The 22,106-nt window shown below is 36.7% G+C and overlaps 3 protein-coding genes across 3 annotated transcripts; 1 reads left to right on the forward strand and 2 right to left on the reverse strand.

Annotated features, from left to right (window-relative positions):
* Window positions 1-5,378: 5,378 nt before the first annotated feature.
* On the reverse strand, window positions 5,379-11,048 carry LOC146168029 (uronyl 2-sulfotransferase-like). The gene is made up of 6 exons (XM_083389235.1): window positions 10,706-11,048; window positions 7,237-7,466; window positions 6,535-6,676; window positions 6,168-6,262; window positions 5,788-5,944; window positions 5,379-5,689 (listed from the first exon to the last, which is right to left on the reverse strand). Exons 1-6 carry the CDS (start codon window positions 10,874-10,876, stop codon window positions 5,525-5,527), a joined length of 960 nt encoding a protein of 319 aa, XP_083245361.1. The 5' UTR covers window positions 10,877-11,048; the 3' UTR covers window positions 5,379-5,524.
* A 329-nt stretch (window positions 11,049-11,377) lies between these two features.
* LOC146168030 (glucoside xylosyltransferase 2-like) lies at window positions 11,378-14,630 on the forward strand. Its single transcript, XM_083390395.1, has 7 exons — window positions 11,378-11,605; window positions 11,685-11,904; window positions 12,006-12,143; window positions 12,566-12,778; window positions 12,852-13,026; window positions 14,219-14,400; window positions 14,493-14,630. The coding sequence occupies exons 1-7, from the start codon at window positions 11,490-11,492 to the stop codon at window positions 14,628-14,630; spliced, it is 1,182 nt and encodes a 393-aa protein (XP_083246521.1). The 5' UTR covers window positions 11,378-11,489.
* Window positions 14,631-19,282: 4,652 nt separating this feature from the next.
* LOC146168031 (uncharacterized) lies at window positions 19,283-20,957 on the reverse strand. Its single transcript, XM_083389289.1, has 2 exons — window positions 20,817-20,957; window positions 19,283-20,277 (listed from the first exon to the last, which is right to left on the reverse strand). The coding sequence occupies exons 1-2, from the start codon at window positions 20,887-20,889 to the stop codon at window positions 19,916-19,918; spliced, it is 435 nt and encodes a 144-aa protein (XP_083245415.1). The 5' UTR covers window positions 20,890-20,957; the 3' UTR covers window positions 19,283-19,915.
* Window positions 20,958-22,106: the final 1,149 nt, after the last annotated feature.

The raw sequence follows: 22,106 nt of genomic DNA on the forward strand, positions 1-22,106 counted from the left end.
TGTAGAACTGCATTAGTGTCTTGGCCAGGGCTCTCACAAATGTAAACCAGAAAATCCCTAAAGCTATGTCAAAAAATCCTAGATGGCATGAAAAATCCCTAAACCATAAATTAGCGCGTTATACTATTATAATATCACATTAACTAAAATGTAGTAAGGGTACAAATATATATATACCGTACACAAAAGACAAACAAATTAACCTTGTTCACATGCTAAAAGTGAGCTTTAGATATTCCCATATTTTTTTTAAATAACTGCATTGTATAGCTCAGGGTGGTCCAAGGTTGACAGCATCGCGGGCCACAATAATCCTTGTATATATTTTACGGGCCACATAACGTAGACTACGTGCGTAACCGAAGAGGATCGACGATTTACGTTTGGTCGGGGCACGAAAAGGTTAGAATGACGTCACAAAGCATCGTCACATATAAGCTCCAGAAACTTGCTGCTATCGTCGTAGTTGTGCTCAAATGAAATGGGGTGTTATAAGACTTGGGAAAATGGTGCGCGCAAAGCGCAAAAAATTTGCGAATTTGACAAAACTTCTAATTTAGATCATTGCTTCTTAATTTTGTTCATCCTGTTACGTGCTTAATTAGCACTACAAAATTATCACCGGTTGCTAATTACGCCGACTGTAAATTCTAACATTCATTATTAATTTTGCGCCTTTGTTCTTAAATGTAGGGCTAGGAATTAGGTTTTCGCATTTCGAGACATGTATAATTGTATATTAACGTAATATTCTTGTGCGCTGTGGTGTTCGCCGTTATTTGAACTTTAGACATGTTTTTTCCTGTCTCCAAACATTTCTGCAAATCTCACAATCATTTATCGCTTGTTTTTCGGCGCGGTTTAACTTCTCACTAAAAGGTCCGCCCAATGTTATCTTTCCACGAAACGGCCGCCCTGTAAGGCAGGCCTGGGGTTTCCGGGAGGGCGTCGGTTCTCGTGAAAAGGAGTTTTGTTTTAGCGTATATTACGAGCGGCTTACCGCCTACAGCGGAGAGAGACGTCTGGGTGTAGCCTTGTGAAATTAGCGAGTAAAACCTTAAGTTTCATTATGCTCTGTCTGTCGCCTTTGTAAGTAATTGTGTGTGTCTAAGTGTCATTATTGTTTGTGGTGTGGTAATATTCTACTCTTGCAACCAATACATCTGTACATTGGGTTTTCTTGTTGTGGTCTTTAATATAAGTTCTCCTTGGTAGGTTATTTATTGCCCGGAAATAAGAACTCACAGCGACTTTATAGGAGGTCCAGGTAATTTTCTAGAATTACTAGTAAAGTCGTAACACATCCCTAGCATCTATCTCCAGATTTCATTCACCCTTGTCTCATGATATGATAAAACTACAAATGCATTTTCTAGGGGTGCAGGTATAGTACGTTGAACAAAAATAGCGGACGCACTTGCCATACTTTCTATAGTAGCTGGTACCTTGGCGCAACTGATCTTCTGAGTAAAGAAGTCCTTGAAACATCCCTCGAAGGAGTGTTTCTTGGAGTTGAAATTGACCTCCTTCCTTGGATCACTGTAAGTCTATTTGGTGTAAACGTTGTATACTAACTGATTTAAATAATATATTGTTATTTGAAGTACTGCATTAGTGTCTTGGCCAGGGCTCTCACAAATGTAAACCAGAAAATCCCTAAAGCAGGGGTGTCCAACTCAAACATGCCGGCGTGCCAATTTTTATCTTATAATTTCTTCCCGTGCCAAAGTTTAGTAATTTTTTTCTAATATTAAAAGGTTTATTAGCACATGAAAAACATTTTCTTATTTAACCAAGCAAACCATTAGGGCAGTGGTCGGTATAGCATGATGTAAAACATACTATAAAACGAAGCATATACGCGCGAAGCGCGAAAAGTTTTGCGTATACATATAGTTCGAGCTGGCAAAAAATATAGTTCGACGGGTAGGCTGCTCAGGACCATGTTTGGCACGTGGGTCTGAACCACGCTGAGACAATATAAAAATTCTAAGCCACATGTACTTTTAAAACAAAGTGCAATGAATGTATGGCTATCACGCGGCCCACAACTACACGATAACACTAAACTATTCAACAGTTTGCCGACCACTGCATTACCTTCAGCTGTGCAGTAGCAGTGCGCATTACTGCATCTCAGCGTCCGTCGGTGAGCTGACTTTGCTACTTGTTTCTTTACACCAAGCTATATAATTATGTGATGCTTGCCTCCACTACAATTCTTAGTTGTTGTAATTGCCGCGATTGTTATATAATGTGAACAAACAAACAATGGTTGGCAATTTGCTGTATAACAAATTTAGCATTTTTTGACAATTGGCTGAATAACAAATGAAGTATTTTAGGGGGGCTTGCGTGCCATTTTTTATTACGTCACGTGCCACATTTGGCACGCGTGCCGCTTGTTGGACACCCCTGCCCTGAAGCTATGTCAAAAAATCCCTAGATGGCATGAAAAATCCTTAAGCCATAAATTAGCGCGTTATACTATTATAATATCACATTAACTAAAATATAGTAGGGGTACAAATATATATATATATTCTACGGACCACATAACGTAGACTACATGCGTAACTGAAGAGGATCAACGATTTACGTTTGGTCGGGACACGAAAAGGTTAGAATGACGTCACAAAGCATCGTCACATACATATTAGCTCCAGAAACTTGCTGCTATCGCCGTACTTGTGCGCCAATGAAATGGAGTGTTATAAGACTGGGGAAAATGGTGCGCGCAAAGCGCAAAAAATTTGCGAATTGGACAAAACTTTTAATTTAGATCATTGCTTATTAATTTTGTTCACCCCTAGCATCTATCTCCAGATTTCATTCACCCTTGTCTCATGATATGATAAAACTATCTTGTTTATATATAACACCACTCGGAGTATCCGCCCTGCTCGCAAGCTATCAGCCATTTCTGACGGTTAAAAAAAGTTCGCAAAACAGCCATTTAAGAAAGTTTCATATTAGACGCACTACGGCTTCTCTCAAACCGGTCTAACATACAAATTTATGCATAATGTACAATAACGCAAAAATCAACAATTCATGCCAGGTTTTAAATACGCTAAGCAGTTTCAGTTACTCTTTAAAATTTTAAATAAACTTCCAAATGAGCAGAAACAAGTAGGCTAGTATATTCTGTACCTGTTTTTTTTTTCAAAATTGCAATTCGGTTAACAAGTCATACAATACGATTTGCAAAAAAGGGCGAAAAATTCCTAGATCAGTGGTTCTCAACCTTTTTCTTTCGTGGCCCATTTACATTGAAAAATAATTATGTGGCCCAATAGTTTTATGAAAAAAAACCTGTAAAATAGGTTTAAAACAAAACACAGCAGAACAATCCATTATTCCTAGAAAAATAAATATAGTGACACAAATGAAACTAAATTTAGGTTTTTAAAATTGGTCTATGGCCCACCGAAAATGTTCTTATGACCCACTAATGAGCCATGCCCCACTGGTTGAGAACCGCTGCGCTAGTTCATCAAAATCCCCAGATTTGTCTCTGAAAGGGGTTAAAAGTTTCAATTTGGAACTAAATCCCTAAAAGTGAAAGCACTGGTCTTGGCGTCGTTAACCACGCGTTTTTGATGTTTTGCTGAATAACGGTCGAAAACCAGTCAGTTATATTTCGGGTAAGCAAAACTCATTAAAACGCTTAGTTAACATTTTTGTCGTTGTAAAAAGACAAACAACTTCAAATGTGGCCAAAAAAAAATAACACGATGGTTATGTTATTTTTTAAATCTTGTGTAAATAGTTGAAATAGCCTACTAAGCGATTTATGTGTATTTTTAATCGACTCCCATTGACTTTTTATGACAAGTCAAAAAATAATCACTCTATTTATAACCAGATAGATAGATTCCCTGTCTTATCGTTAGGCCTATGTATGTGTGACGCCTGTCGAAAATAGAATGCATTCCTTAAAGGCACAAGAAAAATAGCAAAAGTAGTAGTTTGTCCTAGTGGTTATATTCTCTTTGGACGTACCGTCACGTAAATCGGCATTTGTAGCATAATAAAGCTTTTGTTATGTCACAATGGCCAATTGTATTAAGATGCGTAGCAGACGTTAAGCCAAACGACGCCAAATGCGAAAATTTGCATTTATATTTGGTTTAAATAGGCTTGAGACGTAACGCATTGTTGGACGCACTCAATCTTATCGCATTTAATAACATTGCAAAAATTGTTATCATATATCAGTGGTTCTCAACCGGTGTGCCGCGGCACCCTGAGGTGTCAATTCTTATGCCCAAGGCTGCCAAGAGATATTTCTGAATCTTTCAGAATCTGTTTTTCGCTTAACTCTTGCCATTTTTTTGTAACGATTAGTCTGGAATAGATCCTATTATAACTTCGTATGTTGTGAAGAGTTGATGTGTGTTGTTTCTTTCAGTTTATTGTGACATTCTAGCGAATTACCCACGGACAAACTTTGTTGGGAACGATGCTGCAATCCATTTTTTTATTTCCGAGGGGTGCCACTATAGCCATAAAGGCTGAGGAATACTGTCGTATATGATGTCATACGGCGCTGCGTGACATAAATAATGTGCACGGCGGGGTATACTGTTTAGGTTTAGGGTGAGATTTATATCAAACGGACAAAAATATACTACAATGTAAAAAAAGTTCGCGTCAAAGGCGAAAAATAATTGCGTTTATATATTAAAAGTTGACAAAAGATATAGTTTCGGAGACATGGACCGTGGTCTCTTTCTAACTGCTTATAAAAAACAAGAAAGCAAAATTTGTATCCATAAGGAGAACTAAGAAGTGATTTGCATAAAACAATATGTGTCAGTTATGGCAAAAAGAAGTTAAGAAATATATTTTTCCTAATAATTGAGTTTTTTATCAGGGAGGCCTTCGCGACCCCCTTCCGAAGCCTTCATGACCTGACATACCACTTCGATTTCGATTATATGTCGATTTTATGACATTTGGGCTAAATAAATGTGTCTGAGCAGACAAAAACACAGCAAAAAGAGCAAAAAATTGGCGCGAAGCCCAAAAAAGAATTGGTATTTACATAGTAAACAAAAATTGTCATTTGGGTGGTATGGTCTGATGCCCCCTTCCTAGATTCGTTCCTGGTTACGCATCTGTAAGTGTCTCTATACCTAATAGATGTTGTTGTGTAGGCCTACTGTGCTGCAAATATGCGTTGAAATAAATTTTTAGGTCAAATTACGTGTTTTTAAAGCTTAGTTTTACGAGGCAGGTTCTAAAAACATTCTTTTGTTGTGCTATATTGTGCTTTGGGTAAAACGTTATAGGGTATTATTCACAATTGTTTTAAAGCGCTTTGATACGCTTTGCTTTAATAAAAAATGTAACACAAAACTTGCTTAAACAAAAAGTGCATTATATTAAAAAATATTTTTCACCGACGAAAATTCGGACATAATATATAATGCATAGAAAACGACTCAAACCGGGAATAAGGTTTGGTAAACACAATGTTTCTAACAAGATTAAATTAGTTGACGAATAAAACGAATGTCTAAACCAGAAGCAAACTCTTCATGTTGCTTATTTTTCGGCTAACAAAGTCATATAGTTTGTATTCCAACTTTAAACTTGTTTCTGAGCGCAAAAACTCCTTCGTTGCCTCAGAGGTTTGCTGTTTTTGTCGCGTTGATGTTTCGTGCCTCATTCTTTCGTTTTCCTTCATGAAGTACGAATTATTTAATAACGCAAAAAAACAGTGATAGTGAATATTATATTTCCGTTAAGCAGTTAGCCAACAAAATCAAGCAATTTTACCGGATTGTGGTAAAGATCATTGGCGTTCTGGAAAAAATTAGGAAGAAGACTTTCCAAAATCTTAAGGCTGGTTTCTAGTTCTTCGATAGTTCCCACAAAAACATAATGTCGTTCAATGTTTTCCATTGCTTTATCGAGTGCCCATTTCGAGCGCGTCCTGTAAAAACGCATCGCCGGTGATTAGTTTGAATCATCCAATTCATAATACCGACAAGGAAGAAGCAAGGAAGAAAGTTCCCCTAAGTTTCTGCGAAAAAATGCGACCAGCTACACTGAAAAGGCTATCCGCCATTTGTGTGTGAAACAAAACCTAATTATATTTAGTCATAAAGGATGTTATAATTATGATTTGAAAGACATTTTCTAACAATAAACCTTACATGCAACCAGGATGTTGTCCGCAAAAATAAGGCACCACTTGCCAGTAGGGCTTAAGACACTCTTGTCGCCGTTTTTGAACGCACTCGTCGATTGTCTGAAAATATCACACGATTCGGTGAAAATCGCTTTATCAGCCCAAAATACAACAAGCGCGACATGAACATTTAAAGTTAATGCGATACGTATTTTAAATACGATCTTGCTAATGAGAGAAAGTGATCGTGCGCTAAAAGGAAACCAAAACCAGGATGTTCAACAATTTTATATTAAAATTATATTTACATTTTAAATGGACAAAAACAGAAAGTTTAGTTAAAACGAAAATGTCGACAATCAGTCCGTCAATTTATATCACTTCTTTTTAACCTCATGTCGACGAACATCGCTCATCTTAGCACTTGCTCCACCACCTAATTGATTACCAAATCGAGTAAAATAGTAAAACGATTCAAAGCGGGCGATAGGATCGCGGATCATATTGATGTAGATTGGCTGCTTCTCATCGAACCTTAAAATAACGACGGCTACATCAGCGGCAGATCCATAAATATTGTTGTGGGTATCGTAAATTTTTATTTTATAGTACATCTACAACAAACTGTACTTGTATGTACAGTCAAAAATATTTTAAATTAAACTTTAAATTTCAGTATAACGTAGAACTTAAGGTAACAAAATACAGCGATGATCTAATCACGTTATAAGTATCACGTGACTACTAAATAAATCAGCCTAGGTAAAAAATTAGAATTGCAGATTTTTGGCTGAGGACTATACGTCGTAGGCGAGCAGCTGGCGACTTTATAGAAATTTGCAAAAAAATAATGCAGGTGGAATAATACGCCAGCAGTAAGTTATTATATTGGGTCGTAATAAAAAAAATTCGCTAAAAACTACAGAGCAAATTCGGAGAACAGTTTGCCGGACATAACGTCTTCAAAATATCAATCTCTGTGCACATATTGCAAGGGACTTTTACTCTTGCATACAATAAACAGCAGCGTATAGCTTCTGTACAGCAGAATTCAATCATAGTTCGCTTGAACAAAATGCATTAAAGATTCCTACTCTGTGAAATCAACGAAGTATTGATGTCTGATATACAAATATCCCGATGACTGTTGCTGCATGAAGTGCACAAATTTGCTCTCTTCGATTTTCGATTTTGATGGCCTCTCCCCTTCCTCATATGGGCTGGCAACTTTAAACTTATTGGCTCCTCCCAGACGATAGCAAAGTGTTGTCATCGACATACTACCGCATTTGGGAACACGGTTGTACACCACGAATCGTTGGTCCTGGTAAGGTAAGAAAAATAAAATTGCTGTCTAGTGTTTCCCACGAGAATGAACAAGTAACAAAGGCATCTAACCATAATAAAATGGAAAGTTTGTGAGTCGGTCGTTAGCATGTTCGCGTTTTAAGGAGACAGTCAGAGCAACCGTGGCTCATTTTGCTCCCTCTTAAGCGAGTCGTCGGGCAAGTGGGAAAAATAGAAAGAAACTCGTGTGCTCCCAGACAGAAAAAAATTTGTTTCTTTCTATGAGAGAAAGTCGCGCATCTTAAGCGAGCGCCGTCGCAAACCGGTCACGGGTGAGCAATTTTTATACCATTTCAAAAACATCACACAACATTCGTTGCATGTTAACTTGGCCGGGCGTGCGACTTGCAAAACCTCTTGACGATACGGGTTAAACGTTTTCACACATTTTTAAGGCAATAACCTGCGTGAAGTACATTGCCTTAGTAGAAATAAAGTTTCATGTGGCAAATTTTATACTTTTATGTTTAATATCTTTTTGCAGTTTTTTTTTTAACACGTAAAAGATAGTCTTAGTTCGCAAAAAAGTGCGTTTATAGCAGCGTTTTCCGCAACATTCTTTCATGAGGCATTAAGACATTTACACAAAATACGCACAGCGACCCTAACCGAGTATAAACTACGCAACGTTTGGACTAGGTTAGTTAAATATCGCGTTTATTGCAGCAGTTTGAAATCTAAGCAAATTTATTTTTCAAACGGGATTTTCTTTCGTTGGATGCAGTATGGGACCTACCGGGATTACGTATTTGCTTGCATTTCCCCCAATTTGAACAATTGCTGTGACGACTTTACGTTTGTTAGCGATTTTCGATATATGTCACGGGTTTTCGTTAGGTAAAATATGCGAGACGTGTTTAGCCAAGGTTGTGTGATTAGTAGCTCCATTTAAAAAAACACACAACGTTGCAATTTGTTTGTTGTTAAATACCCCAATTTTTTTTTACTTATCGGCTATAATATACGGCTTCAGCAAGCTTATACAATGCTGGTAACACGTGAATTAATGATTTTTTGTAAACTATTTCAGACACAAAACTGCTTTTTAGGTTATACGTTAATTTTTCATCTTTACACTGTTTAAATTAAACCAAATCAACAATTCACTGGAAATTTACGGAGACAAAGAATTAGATCTTTAAAGCCACGCAGATATGTCACATAGTTAAACACGCCAATCCGCTTTCACATTAATGCCGCTTTCAAACAGGCTTGTGGGGTGTTACTCTGATTGTGGGGAAGCATTAGGTTAACCGATTTTGACACGCAGTGCAAACGTTTAGGCATACACAAATTTGCTATGACTTTTAAATAACTATGTCTGCATTATTTATGCCCTTTACGAAGAATTTACGCTATTCCGGTAAATTTTTGCTTTCATCCTCCTAACATAACCGTCCAAAACTTTTTTTCAAGCGCAATTACCCGCGTGGACATAAAAATAAAATTAAGTGTATTGGCTTAATAAAAAGAAATTGTTATGTTTGAACTTAAGACTTTTATGTTTAAGAACTCCTTGAAGTATGTTACCGCGCAAAATTAGGTATATAGAGTTCGCAAAATATCGCAGTTATTACGGCGGTTTTAATAGTAACCATTTTTTTAGTTTTAAACAAGATTTTACTTACGTTGGACGCAGTATACTGGGATTACGTATTTGCTTGAATATGACGCATTGCGAACGATGGCTGCTACAACTTAAGTTTGCTTTACCTGAAAAATGTTTGACGTGCTTAGCCGTTGGGTATTTAGTCGTTCCAAGTAAAAAAATATAAAGTTTAGGTTTGTTAGTGATTCTCGATCGATATATACATATCACGAAATATCGTTAAGTTGGAGCCGATAGGTTAGTGCTTATTTACTAAAGCATCCTGAAAATGATGTGGCGCCGGCAGTTTTGCTAAAGTTGCAAGATTACAAATATTAACCCCGCTGTGCGATTTTTTGTAAATTTTTAAAACAGTTCTTTAATCGTGCTAGATTTTTGCAAAATAGATTTTGTCGGATTATACTAAGTTCCAAAATAAGTTTGCTCGCTCTTCAGTGACAACCGTAAAACTAAAGACAGTTAGGTTTGTTAAATGCTTTCAGTTTGTATATAGAAGCGCAGCTGAACTACGGGCTTTATATTGCTGTACAGTTTAAACACTGCGACAGAATCGCTGTTTGGTTAGGTACTTTTAAACTATTTGTTTGGTAATTGCTGCTATTTTGCTGGTTGCGAAATTTAGTTAGACCTAATACTGTTTGCTGCTTTAATTGTGAGCAAGTATTTATTCGATCCAGCCCTCTTTAACCACGCAAAATCTGGGCATTGCCTGAATGCACATGATATATCGCGCTTAAATTGCAAACGGCTGCATATTATTTTTCCACGTAAATGCCCTATTTAACCTGGGCAACGCTGGGTATTTCGTCTAGTTACGCATATATATATTGTTTTTGAACATTGGCCAATTCATTCAAGGATATTTGCCTTGGAGCGGCGATCTGTTATTGAATTTTTACACCTGCATATTTGCCTGCTTTATGTGTTGCGCTTTTGATGTTTGCTTGTCGAAATATTGCTCAGGGTCAAACGAGACTGTACACTTTATTAGTATTACATTTTATTATATTCCAGTAAGGGTAAACTAAGGATATATTTTTCCAATTGACTTAACTAAAATTATTTCTAAATGACATATTTTGAACACTGCTAAACACCCCCCATGTAACGTCGTAAAACAAGTATATTATTAACGCCTGTCCAGCTATAAATTCTCGAGTGAATGTAAAAATAAATTCGACTAAATGTATTCGGATTGTTTGCGACAAATCAAGAAGTCCAATAATAATTTAGAGAGAAAATTTGGATTTTAAATTTTATTCTTTTAACACTTTGTTTATACAAAAACTGTTTATTTGTATAAGCAGCTAAAACGTGTAGTCTTTTTGTCGGTTATCTTGACTAAAAGTACCCTTGCATAAACATATACCCCTCCTGCAGCTACAATATCTACAGCGGAATTACCTTTTATTAAGTAGTATACAACTATTTTAAATTCCTATTGACATTACAAACTAGTAAGACACCAAGAAATTAATATGGTGTACAACAGGTGGACACTAAACCATATACAGTCAAACAAAAGATAGCATTTAAAAACACATACATATATATATGTATTTGTGACGTTAAAATATATTTTACAAAGAAATATTATTTAGACATACCTTGTTGTCAAGAAGATGCAGCGCAAGATTTGATTCTCTGTTTCGTTGATTTGTGTTCAAGCTTGAAACAGAGCGACTTTGCTTGATAACATTTTGTTGAAGCAACAGCACGGTCAAGCAAACAATAGTGATCACGAAAATCAGCCTTTTTCGGCGAAGTAGTCGAGGCATTTATTTAGTTATGAATGCGTCTTTCGAAGGAGATTTTCGTAGGTTTCCACTTTGCCACCGTGCTACTAGCCTATGCTTGACATTACAGCTCATAAATAATCTTTACTCTTATGTTATACCATGATTAACAATGAGGTTGTTTCAACCTTACAACCTACTCAGTAAAAATGAATTCACCAACCTTTCTCAAAAACACTTTCTGGATTAGAAATGTCGATTACTGTGTAGGCCTATGGTTAGAAAATACAAAATCACTTTCTTCCTGACGAAACAGTAAATAACAGCATTAGCAGCCCACTATAGGTTGTAATTTAGCCGTATAAACGTGTATTTTTTTACACAATGCATTCTCCCACGACGACCGTATAGAATGGAAAGCACTACTGTGACGAAATGTATGGTAGCTGATTACTAGGTAGAGCTTCGGGCAATGCCTGAAGCGTAACAGACATTTTAACCAATCCCTCGGACGAATTATTCTGTTTCGTTTGAAGAGCAAGTTTTATGTGTGACAACATTATAAAAGTTCGTTATTTATACATTCCTAGTTGTTTTACCAGAGTATTAGTAAACACGAAAACAGTTTATTTTAAACAATGGTTTAGTATATACGATGCCAGCAGCTCGGTTTCGCAACCCAAAAAGATTCATTTTCAAGTTGCTTTGTTTCGGATGCGCAGTTTTATCAATATATTTGCTTGCTAATGCTTGCGGTTATTTCTCACATCGGTAAGAGATAGATACATGCCTATTTTGAAAATAATGGTTCGATATAAAGTCTTTAAACATAGAGACATGATGTTAACAGGCCTTCATATTATCGAATTGGATTTGAAAGAGAGAGGTGGTTGCAGAAAAATGATTTGAACGTGAGATGCGGAAATGTGATTCGAATAGTTGTTGTGGCTTGTGGGAAAGAGGTTGCCATGGAGACTTTGACAATGATAAAAAGTGCTCTCCTTTTCACTAAAAGAATTGTCGAATTTCATGTCTTTACTTCTGACTTAAAATTTATTCTGGAAAAGCACGTGAGTCTAGTAAAATAATTTTGTTGGCAAATTTAAGAATGAAGAAAACTTTAGCTTATTCTCCAACACTGATTTACCTGTGTTTATTATCGTCTGTTAAGATTTCCTCTTGGCCAAATCATATACAAAACAAAATGAAACTTCACATACGAGACGTAATATATCCATTGTCAAGAAAAGATAAAGATGAAATGAAAGACTGGTGGGGACCCTGCGCCTCTTTCAGACTTTTTCTTCCGGTAAGTTTTGTTTGATGTTTTTTGATATTAAACTTAATGCGATAAAGTTACGTCATAAGCGTCATAAAATCATCTATAACCCTCGACGTAGGTCTACCTGTAATTATTAAGCTTACATACCTCGCACTACGAGTTTCACGCGGATCAAGGATCGGCAAGGCGTTCAACCCTAACATTACGTTCGATCCAATCAAGAGGGAAAGATAAAAAAAGAAAGTCTTAAATCCCAAGAGATTAACACAAAATACATCTTCGTATAACACTTTTTTAGCAGTTTTTCATTGAGTATTTTACAACTCAATTTGCAATTGAAAACATAAACTGACCCACACTGCACCCATTACTCATTTTGTTGGGTGCCCGCACTGTAAAATTTTATTTGTGGTTCTTAGGTGTAAACGAAAATATGCTTTTTAATTTAGGATGTTATGGCAGCAACTGATTCTGTGTTGTATGTTGACACCGATGTAACATTTCTTGGTCCAGTTGATAAAATTTGGGACGAGTTTTGTCATTTCAACAGCATCCAAGTAGGCGGTTTGGCTCAGCGAGTTGGTTGGGACTTTAAAGTTCCTAAAACAAATCCAAACTTCATCGAAATGAAAAACGGGCACATGACCCAAGTAAACTCAGGGGTAAGACATTTTTGATATGAACTGATCGTGTTTTCGATGCTTATTTTCTCACTATCACCTATATTACATGCAGGTTTTTCTAATGAACTTAACGCGAATGCGAACTCCTGTTTTCAAAACGGATCCCGTTCTGAGTTTTTCGAAACTGCCTTGGAACGACGCGATGTTGCTGCCGCTGTACCGTAAACATATTGCTGACATGCATGGAGATCAAAATCTCATTAACACCATTTTCCATTATAATCCAGGTAAGACAAATCTTTGTCTTGAGATTTGTTGGACAATTTATGTTATTACCAGTTTGAACGAAAGAATTATATCAGTTTTAAATTATAAAACCCAAAATAAAGACGGTGTTTCGCAACATTTTTTATATGCAGCCCGTAATAAAGGTTTCCACTTTCGGTGGAACGCGTTGGTATATTGCACCAGATACGAAAAAACTTGACGGGAACGCATTTTCACAGGTTCTTTTACACAGCAGTTAAAACTTCCAACCTGGACTTGTTGTTCGGCTTTTTTAACTTGGACTTGAACCGCATTGTAACCTAACAAATGTTTATAAATATTATGAGAAAAAAAAGTTGCCATAACCCACCTCAATACGTCAAGCTTTTCAAACTTGTTATCCCAATTAGGCCCACAAAAATTTCACAAGTGTAATATGCACGTTTTTTGAGTTGCAAATGTAGTGACTTGTAAAAGACGCTTTTAAACTGCCGAGTTACATATTACTTTAACAAATGCGAGAAAAAAAGCAGACCACTTGAAATATTTTGTTACCTTTTGTCAACCCTTGCTTTTTACAAAATTTAAAGTGGTGGCAGACTGAAAAGTTTGTAAAGAATTGTAGTGAAAACATCGTTAAATAAAGTCAAAGAAATAATACCGCCTATAACTAATGCTTTAAAGAACCATTAGTGGTACAATAATTTGAGTTCATCCTTGAGGCCTGTATGGACTTTAAACAAATAATCTAACCCGTATAAAGGGTAAATGTTTTATCTGGAAAACACCATCGTGTTGTGCATCTCTATTTCATAATCACAATAGTAATACAAAACTGTGCTACATTATTGTTAAAAGGTTCTGTTGGTAAGATAAAGTAGTTATTTGTTTACAAAATATATATTCAGGAATATGCTGTTGCTGCCAGGCATTGCTTCAATTGTACAATTGTTCTTCCGGCAAAAAAATTTATTGAAGTGCTAACGTTTCGACCACCTATTCAGGCAATATTTTTCAGGGCAATATAATTGAAACTAACGGCGAAAACATATATTATACGTTGACACTTTAATACTTTTTTTTGCCGGAAGAGCAATTGTACAATTAAATATTCATGTTACAGCGGTACACCTGGCTGCAAGTAACTGTCGCGTTTCAATATTAAATATGAACGTTGGAAACTTTTATATGAAACCAAGTCATCTTTTGCAGAAAAATTATATTTTATCCCATGTTCCTACAATTACCACCACAAGTTTTGCATCGATACACACGAGGACAGGCAATGTCGTGAAGCAGAAATTAACGGCGCAGCTGTTATTCATGGAAACGCCAACACATATCAGAATAATTTTGCACCTGCATTTCGAGCTATACATCAGGCAATGACTGAGGTAATATCTTTTCTGTCGGTAAACCCAACCTATTTACAATTGTAGTTTTTTTGTTTACAAAAGCATCATATTTTCACTGTTTTGTTTTTTAGTATCAATTTGAAACTGACCTTCGCAAATATCTCTACGTTAAGATGAAGCTAAATCTGCAAAATCCCAAAGTCGAACAGTCACAACACTGTGGCAACAAGACCAATTTATTTTTGAAAAATATTCAGCGCTATGTGTGAGCTGTTAATGCAAGTAATACAATATATTTTCATATCAAACTAGTCTTTATTTGTCAGAAAATTAATAATTTTAGATATACGAATACTTGATGAGTACCGTAATAAAACAACAGGCAAATATCAGTAACATTAAAAACGTTCACTGTTTTTTGTAAACGTTGGCAGCTTTCAGGGGAACTAACCGAAATCATTTGATCATTTAAGGATTTCGCACAAGAAAGGCCAGGCCGGAAAAACACTTACCCTCCGGCGGTGGGGTTCGAACTTCCTCACCTCATCGGGATACGGGGACTGTCTCTCTTTCTACTGAACTACACAGGTCAGTAGAAAGAGAGACAGTCCCCGTGTTTTCTACTCAGAGGGGAGCAGGTCGACAAACAAACAGTGTTGTAAACAAGTTGTTACATTGTGTCTGATTGTTAAATTGCTTGTGTTATTTAGGCGTTGGAAATGTAACTGACGCTGATTGCTCTAGATCAGGGTGGTCCAAGCCCAGGCCCGCGGGCCATATTTTCGCAACCCGCGAAGACTGTTGAATTATTGTAATGAATTATTTGTAATACCTTTGAGGGTTCAAAGAAATATGAGTGATCAACAAACAGTAAGCATACTGCAATTGTTTGGGTATGATTACATTTTACCATTAAATAAACCAGTTTCCTATCGCTCATCAATTTGGATCCAGGGGGTGGTAAGAACGCCTAATTTTTGGTATGTGTTAGACCGGTTTAAGAAAAGCCGAAGTGCGTCCTATATGGAACTTTATACAATGGATGTTTTGCAAACTTATAAGTTATATTAGCGTTTTGTTTTTCGTCTTTTTGATATGAACATTACATAAAACGTATGACCCTATATAAATTACTATTAAATGAAAAAAAAAATAAATAAACGATAAAATATATCACGCTGCTGGAAAGTATTGTTTAAGCGGTTTTCATTGTGACTTTAGGCTAACGCTCTGACCCTTTCTAAGAAGCAATTTTACCCAAATATATCTGGTTGATACATTTCAAAAACATTCCAAGCTTATAAAAAGCAGTCTTTTAAATTAAAAGTTTTGTCAAATACTTTTTTCGCACTTCACCAATTTTCTCGCGCACCAATTTTCCCAGTCTCAATAACACGCCATTTCATTTGCGCACATGTTCGACATAAGCAGCAAATTTCTAGAGCTTACAAGTCTTTAACGATGTATCGTGACGTCATTTTTTAACATTTCATGCCCCGATCAAACAAAAATCGTTGATCCGCTCCTGTAACCTTATGTTTGTGGCCCGCAAAGAATATGTATGAAATATTGTGGCCCGCGATGCTGTCAACCTTGGACCACCCTGCTCTAGATTCACCCCGTTTCCCAAATAGTTGTTAAGCATAATATATAAATTTGTTCGACGAGTTAATTGTATGTGACACATTGCCTTTTGGGTAACCTTTTGTAACACCGCCTCCTTCGTGTACTGGGCCAACATCTTTAACTTTTTCTTGATTTCGGCAACAAGGTTTCAAACAAACTGGTGTGATTGTTGGTGGCTTAAATAGGAGACGCGCTTTACATACAAGAATCATAGGCCGGTACGCGTATAACAAACATTGTGCAAGTCATTTTAAAAAGACTTAAGTCTTGTCAAGCCATTTGTCAAATGACACAAGTCTTAGCCAGGTCTTTTTAAAAAATAACAAGTCCCAGTCCAAGTCTCAGTTGCCCAAGTTCCAGTTAAGTCACTGGTATAAACATAAAACGATAAACTAATAAAATTGGTAAACTCGACCTAATATGAGCAATAATTCAACCCTAAAAAAGCAAGCAAAATATTTTACGTGCAACAATTTAGATAAATACCTAAATTTTATAATAAAATGTTTTATAAAACTGTTAGGCCTAATTTCAATCTAGGTAATTTGACTTAATGACTTATAAGTGCAAGTCAAGTCATTTGGCCAAATACTAAAGTCAAGTTCATTCATTTTACCGAAAATACTTAAATCAAGTTTTAAAAACAGTGACTTAAGTACACTTCAAACGTCGTACTCACCAACATTAACGGCTCATACATCAAAGCACACCCAGAGCCTTTTTTCAAGGGTTTACCGAAATTAGTTGTTCTATCAAGGATTTCGGGCAAGCTAGGCCAGGTTAGAAAAATAACTAGCTTTTTAAAAAAAGGTTGTTTTGTATAGAAATTTAAAGTTTTAAAGAGATCCATGATGTGATTTCTTTCCAAAAGATTCCAATATGACGACAATAATAAAATATATGCGCTGTATAGTTTCAGGGGCATTTGGACAGAAAACATTTTGGTCGGAGTCAGTTTTTCCAATGCGGCCAAAGAGCGTTGCCTAAATTAACGAGTCAGAACGGTCAGTGCCATCAAGCGGTACACAATTATCGCGTACCCTATTTCTGTGGTTTTTGATCTTAATAAAGCAATTCAGAACTTGTTTCAATGAGTTTAGTCGTTGTTACTACGTTGTGGTATTCCACTGTAAATATTGTCGCTTTGTATAGGTTTTAGGTGTTTCCCTAGATCAGTAGTTTCCAACCTTCTTGATGTAGCGATAAACCATACGACAATCATAAACAATATGGCAAAATGGTCGCTTTTTTAGACCGATTGTTTCATAATTTGGAAAGAATTTTCGGATTAACACCATAGGCATGCTGAGCAGGGTTGCCAGAAGTTAATTTGTATGATAATAAATATTCTTTAAGGTTCAAATGTGTGGTATGGCGACATGACAACATAACATGTTTCCAACATAACAACCAAAATCAAAAAATTTATCTTTCGAAAAGCTCAGTTATCCTACGATCTTTAGGCTGAAAATGTAACATTTTTTTTGTCAAGCTTTCTATTAAAAAATACTTGGTTTGATAAGCTTGTAGCATCTTGCTCCATATGACCGGGTAAAATCCCGGCTAATCGGCCATTCAGATGAAGCAGGCTGGCCGGTTGTGACGTCACGTACGCCTGTCGGTGCGTGTAATTCAAACTGTCAGTAAATTGCTGGAAGCGTTTAGTCCAGGGGTTCTTAAACTTTTTGTTACCGTGGACCCCTAAAAAACTTTGTTGCTTCTCACGGACCAGCGAAGGCAAGAAATATTTAGTGATGACGTCATAATACAAACAGAGTTCAGAAATTTGCTGTTTTCGGTCCAAAAAAAGTGAAATGAAATAAAGTCTAAGTATATTCAAGGCAAAAACGTTTTATTTTTGACTATAGCCTACTCTTTTATTAGAAAAATAGATTGCTTGAATATACACTACTAGTTCAATTAGGCCTTCATGAACCCCCTAAAACTGGCTCACATACCCCCAAGGGTCCATGGACCCCAGTTTAAGAACCCCTGGTTTAGTCAATCGTCCAATTTCCTGTTTTCATTATTCGTTTTAAAGCGTGTTATCACGAATTTAATTGCCGCCAGCTGGAATATTTTATATAAACGAATTGCATTCATGCCATAAGCAGCAGTCCAAACTGTTCACTGCTGGAGTCAGATCGCTACGTACCGTACACGGAGGTAATTTATTGTATGTATCGTAAGTACCTGTGTAAGTACTGTTTGTTGTTTGTTGATATTTGCACTAAATATTCCTTCATTGCGCTTAAAGCCCCAAGCTCACCCTAAAGCGCGGTGTTTTCTCAACCTTTTTAGGCTGCCTGTCAAAAGTAATAAACCAGGACTAAGCTAATTTAATCCACTGCACTGAACTGTTTAAGCGACCAATACTTTACGTAAAAATTCAAATTTAAATATTAGTCACTTTCGTTGTATTGCTTGCGATTTCCCAAGTGTGTAAAATATCTTGCTTAGAACCAATGCCAATCTTAAAAAATCAAAAAGCGAACCAACCAAATCCAACGGGTTGGCGACCCATGAGTTGAAAAACACTGCGATCTGGAGAGTGGAGACCTGCGGTAACGATTTATCATTTTAAAAATCACGCAAGGTAGGGCCCAGATTATAAAACGAATGTTTTAGAACAAAAAAGTAGACCTCAATGTAATTTGACTAGATTAGCAAGCTTTTACAAAAAAAACAGAAAAAAAAGCCAAAAAGCTAACTAAATTTTTTGACGCCAACCATGTTCAAAAAGAGCCAAATTTGCAGAATTTGGCGTCAAAAAAGCCAATCTGGCAACCCTGGTGCTGAGTAACTAACGTAACGTTTTTTAAGGTTTTACTTGCTTCAACGACTTTTATCCAAAAAGAGAAAAATGTAATATGGCTTATGACGTAACAATGAAAAATCGATTGACCGTAAAAGTAACTTAAACAAAATACTATTATTAATTGATTTTTCATTTAGGCTAATCTTGTTTTCTCTGAATTGTTGAAGTGGGTAAAAATATACCCCCAGGTTGGGAACCACTGCTATAGATTCTAGATTTCTAGAACTATTCTACAGCAATAAGAATTGAATCTAAAAACTCATTAAAAATTGCTCTGCCCGTCAAACTATTCCGTGTGTGAATTGCTTCTAGTTGTTTTGTCTAAAAACAACTCAAACAAATGCACTACGGGAAAAATAAAACTCAATTTTATAATTACCCAGTGATATATCCAGTGTACACAAGCCAATCTAGTTTAATCGTGCCTATAGTCTCTAGCTTTCGAAAAGGTGCGAAATAGTCCAAAGTCACTTAAAGACTTGGAACCTTCTATAGTTTATTCAACATTTTTTTTTATTTGGAGAGCGGCTAAACAAACGTGCTAAAAAATAAATCGCTCAATAAAAGAACAAACTCACATTTTTCTTAAGATTTCGCGCGACCAGCAACACAAATTGGCATTAAAAAAGTTCAGTTTAAAAAATCAAATTACGCAGAATTGTCTTGACACTAGCTATGCCCAACTCTTTATATTTTGCGATACTTATGGAAGATATTTAGGAATAAAAGTACAGCGGTTTCTGGTACCTAATATCGTTATTACTGTGACAAAATAACCAAATTGTTATAAATAAAATCTGCATATGTTATCCTTGTCTGAGGAGTGAGGAGTATCGATACTCCCAATTGGCACCAGGTAGCATTGTAGATACATTGTTTAATTTAAAGTACGTCAGTAAGGATGTTTTTTAATACACTAAATATTACCTCTCATACACGCTTTTAAATATTTTTGGGGATAACTTTTGGTATACAACTATTCCTTAGCCACATAATGGCTTTAAATAACACCAAAACATTGTATAATCCAGTGTTAACACAATCGTTTAAATGTTTCATCAGCGATACAGGCCCACATACAAAAAGGTACAAATAAAAGTTTTCAAAACCTCACATTTTCTGTGTGGTTATCATGATTGGCTGTTGCTGGGGTCGGTTGCTGAAAGATCGCTGAGCACCTCTGCGACTGCTGGCGCGACTGTTATGTACATTATCCATGGCATAATTCTCACTTCCGTATTCCATGGGAAACTGGCGGTAGGTGGTCATTGCAGGCTGTCTACTGCTTCGAGGGTTCACACTTACAGCAAGATCTGATTCCGTATCAAGAAACGTTGGATTGCTGAAAATGGGAGGTTCACGCAGGCAAGGTTTTACTGCAAGGCTTACTATTCCAATAACAGCTGCGATTGCGGATGAAATAATGAAGACGAGTAGAATAAGAGTCCAGTTGTGTTGCACGTCCGCATTACCTGCAAATGCGGATGATTACTTAAGTTGGTACGATTCAAAACTAGGACTTTTCAGGACTCGGTAGGCTAGGTAGAAGCGATTTTTGCCCGTAAAACAAAATCAATTGTGACGTCATAAACACAGCTGGGCACCAGCACCAGGGCAAATGCCATTAACAATTGTTAGTTTGGTGATGGTATTGCTCCTCCTGCTGCCTGCTTGTTGGATTGTATAGTTTTTTTTCTTATTTTTAACCTCTTGGCAAATGGTGGAAGGCGACCCCCAGGTCGCTGAATTACGTAAACTGTTTAAGAACCTATATAGCTTTAGGTGAAGTAGGCCTAGTTGAAATTGCCGTGTTACAACCAAAAGTTACTCTCTAAGTTCACGGTGTCTAAAGTGTACTGATTTGGCCTGCTTATTAGAACGCTAAATTAATGTATGCTACATTTTGTTTCGTGCGATATACAAGTCTACTCGTAAACGTAAACCAAATGAAAAAATTTAAGTTGAGACAAAAATGAATGAGACCAACTAACTATGTTTGTGACGAACTAACCTGCGCTATTTTCCGCGCTGACGGCGTCAGCAAAACACAACAAAACTCCAAGCAAATACATAATGAATTCCATTTTAGTATAAATATCTTGCCTATTTGTTTCCAGCAAACACCTCGAGAATAAACTTTACCTTTTTTCATGTGAACCGACTGGACAAAACTAGAGCATACAGCGTCACCGTCAGTTGTGGCATTGCCCGAGGCTACAAAAACGCGTGTGCGAAGTTTACTTGCCATTCCAGTTGATGCGTTGGTTTTTAAAGTGTGCTTTTTGAAAAAAAAATGTGTGATCAGGTGTAAGACTTTTTCATTTAAATCAGCCAACACACCACCGGATTTTTCCATGATGCATATGGTATTTGCCAGTTTTTACAGACACTATCTCTGGGCAATATACGCTTTGATCGGATATCATCAGGCATATCTCGCTGCAACGTAAGACAACTCCGTTTGCAAAGAAGAAACGTTCTTAATAACATTACATATAATTGCATGATGTTCGACCTGTTTCTTTATAAGGAATTTGAAAACGGCAGTTATACGAAGTGACCAGCCCAGCAGCCCACCTTTTATGTGATAATTGTGATGCAGTGGTCGGCAAACTGTGGGCCGCGGCTCAAATGTGGGATTCAATGCCATTTTTAGTGGGCCGCGAGTTACTTTTTAATTGGTGCTATTATGTAGTTGTGGGTCGCGTGATAACCGTACATTCATTGCACCTTATTTTCAAAAGTTGGTGTGGCATATAATTTTTAAATTGGCTCAGCTTGGAAACGCCCATGCCTAATGTGGCCTGGGAGCCTATCAAACTATATTTTTTGCCAACTTTAATTGTATATAAACGCGAAATTTTTTTGCGCTTCGCGCGTCTATTATTCTTTTATATTATGTATTACATTATGGCAAGGCAGTTTTTGGGCATCAAGCCGTGATATATTTAGCGCCACTGTTTTCGTAGCGGTTTTATGTCGTGGGCCTTCAATAGCTCTGAAAAGAGTACCTTGGGCCGCGACAAAAAAGTTTGCCAACCACTGGTTTATACGAAGCTGTTACTGGCGAGCATATAGGTGATCAACCATAAAGCGGTTTCTGAATGGCACATTTTCCTCATCTTTTTTTAGTTTATAGAAGCTAACTGTTTTTCTTAAATTGGCCTGGCATAGGTGATTCTCTAAATCTAGAACTATCTTGGCGTAAAGAGGGGGGGGGGGGGAGCTCTCTATATGCTTCCATTGTCAACCACCTTGTACACAAACAGACGGAGCTGAACAACCGCAGGGATAGAGAAAA

This window comes from Ascidiella aspersa, chromosome 1 (assembly GCF_963924565.1).
Source record: "Ascidiella aspersa chromosome 1, kaAscAspe10.2, whole genome shotgun sequence".
Taxonomy (NCBI): domain Eukaryota; kingdom Metazoa; phylum Chordata; class Ascidiacea; order Phlebobranchia; family Ascidiidae; genus Ascidiella; species Ascidiella aspersa.